We start from the raw sequence: 10,711 nt of genomic DNA on the forward strand, positions 1-10,711 counted from the left end.
TATTTATACATTTAACGGCATTTCCGACGAGGGCATGTAATACTTATTTCGCCCACTTGGGGGAGCTCAGGTTACATGAGGAAAGCTTGGATTACATTAGATGAAGGAGTGTCTTGCTGAAAATAAAAACACTGCACAAGTAACTTCTTTTCAGCACTAATATCAACAACAGATAGCAACAACAGTTAACATAACTACTCAAATAGAGGCAAACGTAAATCAGGTAACTAAAGATTTAATTAAATGCTTTGAGTCTTTGGAGACTGCAGTCCGTTTTACATTGAAAGTTCAGTGTCTGGACCATGTCACACTTAGGTGAGACAAGGAGTATCCCTTTGATGTGGTAATAAAACAAAGAATAAGGTCAGTTGCCACGGAAACGTGTGTGGGGGAGCCAGTTTTGATAGGCTGTTTAGGGAAATGCCAATGGCTGGTTCGTGTCTCTTTGTCAGTTCAACAGTCAGGCCCCGCGTTATCAGCTTCGGAATCAAAAAGGTGCCAGTTTTATGGTCGGGATAGCACTTAGAGAAAGCAACTTTGACCCCTCCCCTTCTTCTCTGGGGAGGAGAAAGGAATTTAGGGTAGCTCCAAATTTATTCAATGTAAAATGCACAAATCCACAACGTTGTTCACTACAATATGTATAATTAGTCTGATAAATTTTATAACAAATTATTCCTAATACACAAGCAATAGTTTAACAAATTAAACTAGTCTTGCATTCATGAAAACATCAATATTAAAAGGTTACAGCCCATGTTTTGGCGCTGGTGGTAGCTACATATATTACTACATATAGAAAAATCACCTTGCGTAAAATCTTTTTTTAAAAAGTTGTTAAAACCACAGATCTGACAAAATTATTTTCGGAATTTCTACCTAGCTATCTAGCTAGCGAGTCGCAATTTTGGAGTGACGTCACAGCCTCATAACGGGGTTGGTTGGTTCCGTTGGTGAAGAGACTGAAGCGTTCCTGGACCGGACTGAATGTCCACTTGATTTGAAATGGAGGAAGATGAACTTGAAAGACCTGTTGAGTCCATGTGTCCCATTGCTTATGCATTTGAGCCGATACGACATGGGAACCGAGTAGTGGCACGTCGGCAGGTCGAACAGCCGGTGGTGGTTTGGGGCGAAGAGCGGGTTGGCAAAGCTACCTGGTGTCAGTGTGGCTGTTGTACTGCGATGCCCACCGTGTCACAGTCCATCTATTGTCAAGAGGCTGATCTTGACCATGTATTGCGTGGTCAATCCTGCATCACCATGGCGCACACATTTACCATGCTGTGCCGGGAGGTGGACGTGTTGGAGGTGGCAATGCTTTCCCTGAAGGATGTCAGAGCGGAGACACTGGAGCGTCCCATCAACAGCTGGTAAGTCAAGCTAGCTTTAACCGCCACCGAATGGACCGATAAGGTTAACCGTATGCAGTACAACACAATACATGCTACATGGTGTTGACGAGAGACAGGAATATGATGGCAGACATCGCAAACAATGTTTCCGTGTGCAGTTTGTTAACATATAATTTTAGATGTCTGTTTTCGGCCGGAACTAATAAACGTCACTAGCTAAACACTAAGTTAGCATTAGCTAGTTCATGCTTACAGCTGTTAGCTAACAATGACTGTACCTAACGTTAAGCTGCATTCACACCGAAAGCGAATTCAATATTCGCCTTGCTTTACTCGCTGGACATTGAGTGTTAACACGCGCGTTTTAAGCGAATACACACAGCCTGCGAATACTACAGCTATATGAACCAAAAGTAACCCTTTGCTGTGATTTAATTGCAATAAACGGATCAAACTGATGCTGAAATAACTACATTATTATGCCGTTTTGTTAGACATATGAATTCATACTTTGTCAGGTCTGTCAGCAAGTCAGCAGGACGACACTTTTAAAATACGTGTTTTCTGAATGGAGTTTGGATCAGGGCTATGCTATGCTAACCTGTTCACAGTAAAGTACAACGACAGCGGGAATAAAGTTACAGACACACATTTTCTAAACTCACCAGCTAGTTCAACTTCCTCGCTTTCTTTTCTCCAAGTAATGTCCAGCGTTTTCCGGTTTTTATATAAAAATGAAGTAGTAGTCCAGCAGAACTCTGGTACCATCCGACGCTAACAACAACAGTGGAACCGGATGTGACCGGAAGCTAGCTGCCGAGAAGCGCGAGTAAAGATAAATCAAGTTGTAATTCCAAAAACTAAAGTAAAAAGCTAATTTAATAAAACCAGTTAACTCTGACCTCCTCCTGCTGGTAAATGGCGTAGTTGTCAGAGCAGAATCCAGAACACCTACGGGTGTTTATTTGTCCGAAAGCTGCAGCGCTACTCCCTGTCCACTTCCCCATTCTTTAGCAGCTCCCCGTCGGCCAGTGGATTGTCATTACACCGCTCGCCTGGTCCTCTCCAAACAACGCTCCGAAGCCTCCGGTGATGTTTGGACAATCTAACCGCTGATAGGCTTTCGCAACATCGCGTCAAGCAAATTTCTCACCCAAGTTGAAAAATTTCAACTCGCATGAACCAGCGAATTGCGCGACAAACGCCTCATTTGCGCCGCCCAGAGCGAATTTGCGTCTTTGCATTGACTTTGTATGTAATCAAGCCGCCCAAAACGCTGGATTCGCTTTCGGTGGGAATGCACCTAGTTGTTCGCTGGTATATATATATATATATATATATATATATATGCACATACACACGAATGAGCTGGAACAGCGGAGATTAGCCAAGATAATATTCCAAAAGTAAAATTATTGTTTTAATGTTATTTCGTGATTGCTACGATATTTCTTGCCACTAGACATGTGTAACGTCTTTTTGGTAGTTGGGCCACATGAAGCGAAAGCCAGCTATCCCACATGCTAAAAAAACTTTATTGCAAGAAGAAGAAACATGGCGATGGTGAGGAAGACAACTGAATTTAGGATAACTTTTTGAGGATTGAACGTTTGGAGTCTGGAGTGAAGCGTGAGCCTGACTACTATGGAAAAGTTGGGAGTCACGATAAGAAATATTACTTCAAGGTTTGTATCAACTGTGTTGACATGTGGCTAGTGAATCAAATCATGACGTGAGTTTTAGGTAAATGCCCAGGCCCAGGTGTTTTTAATGGTTGTTCATTTTTAATTTCTGAGGGATTTTGGCTGTGTTATTGATACAGATAAATCCTATGCTGCAGAGATGCTATGGAAAGATTTAGGCTAGGGAATGTGTGTCGGGTTGAGAGGTGTTTATGAGCGCAGCTGTTTGGACTGCTCATAGTGATGTTCACCTATGTTCTTATAATAGATGTTGGTGAATATTGTTTTTTAAAATTTGGTATGGGCATCTTTGATGCTGACTTCTGTGGGTCGCTGAATGCCCTACCTGTCTCTTCCCTGCCTGGCTGGCGCGTTTTAGCACCCTTTCCCTACGGCGGACTGATGCCTCTGTCCCGCTGTTGTCAGAGAATGTTGGCCGGTCAGTAGAGCATACATTATAGGCAGTGAAATTGAAAACAGACGGAGCAACTTCAGGCTTTAGTCTGTTGGTCCGGCGAACAACTAGTTTACCAAACTCAAAGATCTTCTCCTCAATGTAATCCTCCTCCAGAAAATGTTCACTGCAAATCCTGGAGCGCCCAGCGGAGGGCTCTCTCTCTTCCGAGCCATTAGCCAGCACCTCAGTACAGTTTTACGTTTCATTAGTAGTTTATGAAAATGGACTGTTTTGTCTTTGGCTTTGGCCAACATTTGATGTATATATGAAACAAACAAGATACATGTTAGTTAGTCAGCTGTTGAGGTGTTGGCATACAATTCTTTGAGCAAAGTTTGAACAGTGCCATGCTAGCAGTTTCCTCTTGCTATCAGTCATAATGCTATAATAATATATAATAAGATAAGTTAGTCAACACTGTATTTAACGCAAGAGTTTTAATCTTCTCATCAAACATTCAGAAAGAAGGCAAATAAGAATATTTCCCAAAATATATACATGGAAAACCTAATTATACTATATTTTAAAGACACCCTACAAGTCTTAATCTAGAGCAGAAATATTCATGCCTCAGTGTCGCGCTGTACCATTAAATGTACAGTTTAAAAGCCTCTAAAAGCATGTGCTCAAAAACGTCCTTGAAATAGAACTTCCCTTTCCTCTTACCCCTCTCCACAGGAAGGTACAAGTATAGCCTGAAACCAAGAGAAGTGTCTCCTGGAGCTGGTAAGAATAAGCCAATACCAGGTGTGCCATCATAAACATACTGAACTGTCTGACAGGTATACAGCACACCTGCACTAAACTACTTTTCTGCTTCTGCCCTTGCCAAAGCAGAGAGCAGATACTTGATTCATACTACTACTGATTCCTGTGTCCTCTATTCTCACATTCATCCACCATTTGTTACAATAACTGTTAGCATTACCATCATTATCATTAATATTGTATCATTATAATGATTATTATCATCATCCTCATCAACCCACCCAAATGCACACACACGTTGAAAAACACATTACTGACTAATTTTACTGGATGTATTTTCACTGAATAATGCTGAAAGTTTAACATGTGCATGTCCTCAAGGAAAGAGATAAGAGATAAAAGTCAAGGTTAGAGGGTAAAGAGAGCAGAAGAAAAAAGTGAAAAAGACATGGAGTGGAGACAGAGGTCTGGTAATTAAGTGAGAGAAAGAAAAAGCACACAATGTTCAAACTTACATGGAGAGAGAAAGTGCGAGACTGGCTGATTAATGCACACCCACACCTTCAACTATGGATTATTTGAGAAAAGGTACCAAACACCCACAGCCAGTGAAGTGCACCTGCATTATCCTGTCCACACAGATGTACTGTGTAAATGTACAGGTGCCATACACATTAGCTGTCACAACCCCATGCCCCACAAATGAATGCAAATTAATTTGCAAAAGCAATTTACTTTAAGTTTCGATACAGATGGAGTGTGGAGTGGTGTCCAGGGAGGTAGATGGCTGTTAAAAGCAATTGACTAAAACACTGGAGTCTTCAGTCGTTGTGTGATCTTATACATCACATCATGATTTACTTTTTCCATATTCAACCATGAACACAATCTCTCCTTTAGCTTTACAAAGTAATTTAGTAGCCTTAACATAATACTGTAGCTGCAGTGACCCACATTTTCTCCTAACCTAAATAAAATGCTTTTGGTTGTGTAAACTTTAATACCTTAATATAGTAAGTACTGCACCAAATTAGCATTACATTGCATAACATTGTCAGACTCACAGTGGACAGTTGTGAAAAAGCAAAGTATCAAAATTGATGGAGCACAACCAGGGAACCAGGCGCAGACATTACCCACAACGCAACATTATTGACAACATTTCAGACGCTGTTCCGGGTGTGTTTAATGTGCAGTGCGAGACTTTTGTCACGCAGTAACAGTAATTACACAAACACTGTCGATGCATGCTCCTGATGCAGCTGAGCTTGCCCTTGGTTCGTGTTACAGAGAAATGTCCACACGTCCAAGAAAATGATCCATTATTTAGGTAAATGTAACAGCTACGTAGTCTACTCCAAATATTTAAAAAATACCAACCTGCCTAAGATGCGACATCCGGGTCTGCCCTTAGTCCTTTCTTTTTCTTTGCGCTCTCCAATGATGAAAACCTACACCAGTCATGTTTGTCCTCGTCACCAATCACTTTCTTTGTAATCCTTCCTCTGAATACCCACTTTCATTTTCATCTGAAGCATCAGAAAGACGCTTTTTAGGTTTTTCCACCAAAGGCTCTGCCATATTCCTAGTCGCTGTAGCCAGGGGTGGATACCGGGCAAATGCCCTAGCATTTGTTAAAAATGTTCTAAAAAAACTTGCACCAAGAAATGTTAATTAACCAATGAAAATGCTTTGAGAAAGGTTTATTTGCACAATAGGAAAACCTGCAATGCAATGTAAATATAGAAGAAACATCTGCGTTGTCCAAAAAGAGTAGCTAAAAGCTAAAAATACAAAGCTACTGATTACTGCATTAAATTCTAATATATTTTTATATTCTGAATTCTCACTTGCCACCTCTCACTTGTTTCCCTCAATATAAATAAAGACATTTCCTCCATAAATTGGAATTGCAGAAAATGTCTCCAGAATGAAAGAGCATTCATGTTCAAAATCTTCTGGGGGAGAAACCCCCACATCCCACTATCATATATTTCATGAATAAATATGTTTTTCTAAATAGTATTAAAATATATTCTTGTCTTGTTCTCATAACTCCAATGTTGTGTCCAGAGTTGTGTCCTCCATAGCCACCTCTGATCACCATGGAGTCAGTAAATGAGTGCTAATGAGTACACTGATTCACTTGCACTGGTACACTTATCCACAGCACATACCCCTCAGCTGGTTTGGGGGAATATTACAGTAAGTAAACATATTATATGTGCAAGGATGGTGTACGACCAATTTTGGTGGGCCAGTGACATCGCTTGAGGCAAAATTTCAGATTTTGCAAAGCTCCCTCTGGAGCCACGAAAGGCTTTTTAAAACAATTTCACATATGCAGCAATACTCCGAGACCTGTAAACAGGTCCCTAATACTGTTATAAGGAATATCAAGGAAAATATTCTTAGGAAAATAAATGAAACGTTCACTTTATGCGTAGATTGTGCAGACACAATCACTTCTTTTCATATACTTTACATTTACTAAGAACATTGTTGTGATTAAAAAAGAATTCTGTTTTCACTAAAACATATTTAGCTATGCAGATTAGACACATCAGAATCATAAGAATCAATACGAGGAATTTGTTTTGGTGATAAGGTGCTAAATGTAGACAAACATACATATATAAATATGGAATAAACAATGCAAGTTATATAAGATTATTAAAGAGAATAGAGAAAAATAATACAACTATTTGCAGAATATACAACTATTTGCAGAACATATGCATTATTCTGGGTTTGTGTAGTGCAGAAATTGACAATGTAAAAATATACAACAAAGATTAACAATTAACAACAAATGTATGCAATATGCCAGGTTTGTGCATGATATGAAATGAAAAATTTACATGTGCAGAGAAATATATATTATTTGCAAGGGGGGAGTGTCAGTAGGGGGGGTGAATATCATATTTTGGTGAAATGGTAAGCTGTCCACATGCAGACACTTACTGTAATTTTGTATCAGTAAAAATAAAATTAAGAGGTGCAGGATGTGTTGTGATGAGGTGCAAAAGGCTACAAACATGTGCAAACATCAGTACCTGTGGGGTTTAAACATCACATCACATGTTTAAAGACCTGTGAGTCAGAATAAAAGGAGAAGAGAGAAAGATCAGAGATGGAAACAAGAGGAGAACAAAGCACAAGATGGGAGCTATAAAGATAACAAAAGAGAAACGTGCAAGGGAGATATGACGAAGGCGGAGAGAGCCAAGCAAATCACAGACAAGAGCTGTCAAAACACAAGGAGACACATAAAACGAGGAAGGACTGAGAGCATCAAGAAGAAAGTATACCATACTATATCATGTAAAGAACTGCTAATCTCTCCACTTTCTTCTGTTCTGCCACACAGCTTACACCAGAAACTACATGACATAGCCTGCCTTCCTCCTAATTGTTCATGATCCACATTTTTACAAAAGCTTCCAAAATAAAATCTATCCCTGTCTCTCTCAGTCAGTCTGCTAATCTGTGTTTATGTCTCCTTTTTGTCTCCATTAATAAATTCAGGATTGTTTTGTGAGAATGTGTTTCGTTAGTGCTCTACCCGGAGCACTAATGAGGGCTCCTTCTGTACAACAAGATCAGTATTTTCAACACAGTACAATCAAACCCATCTCCAGGGATGACACGTGTTGTCAAAATGTGTATTTACAGCCTGTTATGTAACTGCTGAGATATATTGAGGACATGATGACTTACATTGTTGGGAGACACTGTGAGAACGCTTCTGCTTTTCCTCATCTTTCCTTGAGTACCCCCCTTGTTGTCCAACCACGGCAGCTTTACATGCACACCTGGAAAACACAAATATACAAATAAATATTTTATGAGGGGTTTGTGCGTGTTTTGTGTTTGAAAAAAATCTTAAACCTAATCCTAATAAACCTAAAAAATTTCCCCATTCAAGTTTTATTCCCGTTTGGGGTATTTCTGCAACCATTTCCACCATTTTTGGTCAATACAAAGTAATGCAAAAACATGTGTTCACTAATGTACACACAGTTAGCTCCCTGTGCATCAATACTGAATTTATGAAAGAGCATTTTTCATTTTCATTTTGTGAGTAGAGCAAAGCAGTCAAAAACAAAACAGCCTTGACTTCAGTATTGGTCCATTGAGGAGCATTTTGTAAGTGACACATCATAGGGATAACACTTAGGCACATAGAAATCCCCCAAGATACACCGTTATGTAATAATGTGCAAGATAGTCTTAAAGGCCCCACAAAGATACTGGCTAGCTATCTGGGCAACCTGATTGTTCCCTTGTAGATTTCTTTGTTTAATTTCCCTTTGCTCCCCATTATCAGCAAGAGATGGTTTGTGTAGAAAGAATACCAATACCACAATTATCAGAGTTTGATTGGAGATGCTACGTTGGTGGTTTGAGAGTAATTACATCTGCACTAACAGTGTGTAAGCAGTGGTTAAGAACAGATACAAAATCTAGGTATATATGAAACCCAGGTCACAAAGTGCTTCACGCATGGCAGCATATGGAAAACGTGTGTGTGTGTGTGTGTGTGTGTGTGTGTGTGTGTGTGTGTGTATTTGAATGCTTCTTTGACCTGATCAATATTAATATATTTACTACATTTTTCCACAGTTTTTCATGTGTGTACCAAGTATTTTCTAAGATGAATGGACAGACGGACGGACGGATGGACACTTCATCTGATGCTTTCGATATTCTTTCCAATCTCGCTAATCTTTATGAGTTTTTCTCTCTTGAAAAGCAAGTTAATGAAACCAGAATCAGCGTTAATGGTTCAGCACACTTAAATCTCCCCCACACTAGTCACTCAAAACCAGAAGACAAGATAGACTCCACAGCCATTGAGCCTCTCTCTAATGAGCCAATCCAGACAGTCATTAAAAGGCCTAAAGAACTCAAATGTTTCTCCTGTGACCCAGGATGGTGTGTTTTTTTCTTCAACATGGGGGGGATCAGCATCAGCTGTGGCAAAAAGTAATACATTGGGAGAGCATGAAGGGAAAAGAAGATGAAAGACATTGTTTGGAGAAATAAATTAAATGAGGTTGGGAATGATATGACGATGGAGATGGAGAGCGGTAAAGTGCTACATGCAAGCAAGTCAAAGAGAATATAACAAAATAAAGAAATAAGGAGGAAGGATTGAAGAATGTGGTGTAAAATTAGGAAGCAGAGGTTCAGATCGAAACTGCTAGGAAGACTGGGTGAGGTGTTTTTAAAGAATAGTTCAATATTTTGCGTCACTTTTTATCACTTTGTTGCTGAGAGTTTAGTGAAAATATCACTATCACTCATGTCTGTATGGTAAATACATAGCTGGAGTAGCAGTTGGTTTAACAGCTAGTCTGGCTGTCCAATGGTAACATAATCTGCCTATGTTCAGGCCGTGCATTCACTCCATCCCAGACTACCCTGTTCACACAAACCACCAAACCGCTAGTTTGTGGTCTAACCCCATTCCTCGATGTAAGGGGTATCTTACTAGGCAATCTTCGCTACCGCGTTCATCAGTATTAAGAGCACACTGAAGCCGTTGCCATGGTTACAGCTGTGTTTTGCCATCTTTCTAATGAGCACAATGACACCATGCAGATCATAATGCGTAGCTATGATTTTCTGGATGAGAGGTGTAAGAAGCTTATTGATGGTTATAGGAAGCAATTGATTTCAGTTATTTTTTCCAAAGGGTGTGCAACCAAATATTAAGTTAAGGGTGCCAATAATTTTGTCCAGCACATATTTGGAGTTTTGTGTGCAATTATGTCCAATGTGCTTTTTTGCCTTCTTTTTTTTGTTTGGTTCCAATACACACAAGGGGAATAAACAAGTGTATAGCAAAACATGTGTTAATGCAATACTTTTCTGTGAAAAATACTTGATTTTCTGGAAAAATTTCAGGGGTGCCAACACTTTTGACCATGACTGTATATCGCTCCACTCAGCCTGCCCCACTTGTTCAGATTGCTCGACGCAAATCAGACAACGATCTACGCTCAACAGCACACGCTTAACAGCACGCTTGTTTCAGATCGCTCGACCCCCCCCCTTTCGCTTCCCTTCATCCATTCATCCCTAAACACATCCACTCATCCTGTCTTTCCTTATGCCTTCATCCCCTCTTCCCTGCTCCTCTCATCCCTTCATCCCTCATCCCTGCTTCCCTCATCCCATCATCCCTGCTTCCCTCATCCCTCCATCCTATCATCCCCCATCCCTGCTCCCTTCATCCCCTCATCCCCTCCTATTCAATCAGGGCACAGCTCTCTCATCTCTCATCTAGGTACCGTCTGGGGGGTCTCGGGCGAAAACACTTCCGAGACGGAACCCCCATACACTGAGTCTCTCTGCTCGGTCTTCTGTACACCCTCTCTGACCAGCCATACGACATCCTTCTTCCACCATCCCCCTTCCCCTCTACATGCATCAATCCATCCTCCACAATCCATGCATTCCATATTTGCATGTACCTCCAAATCACACTTGCTGTGGCGTGG

At 40.4% G+C, this 10,711-nt stretch overlaps 1 protein-coding gene across 1 annotated transcript in view; it reads right to left on the reverse strand.

Moving 5' to 3' along the window:
* The window catches only part of pde4ba (phosphodiesterase 4B, cAMP-specific a), a 188,560-nt gene extending 180,563 nt beyond the window's left edge, over positions 1–7,997 (reverse strand). Inside the window, exon 1 of the mRNA XM_046049246.1 lies at positions 7,923–7,997. Within this exon, the coding sequence (XP_045905202.1) occupies positions 7,923–7,964 (42 nt within the window). The 5' untranslated portion in view covers positions 7,965–7,997. The remainder of the gene's footprint in view (positions 1–7,922) is intronic.
* Between the last annotated feature and the right edge of the window lie 2,714 nt (positions 7,998–10,711).

The sequence above is a fragment of the Micropterus dolomieu genome, linkage group LG05 (genome assembly GCF_021292245.1).
Source record: "Micropterus dolomieu isolate WLL.071019.BEF.003 ecotype Adirondacks linkage group LG05, ASM2129224v1, whole genome shotgun sequence".
Lineage (NCBI taxonomy): Eukaryota > Metazoa > Chordata > Actinopteri > Centrarchiformes > Centrarchidae > Micropterus > Micropterus dolomieu.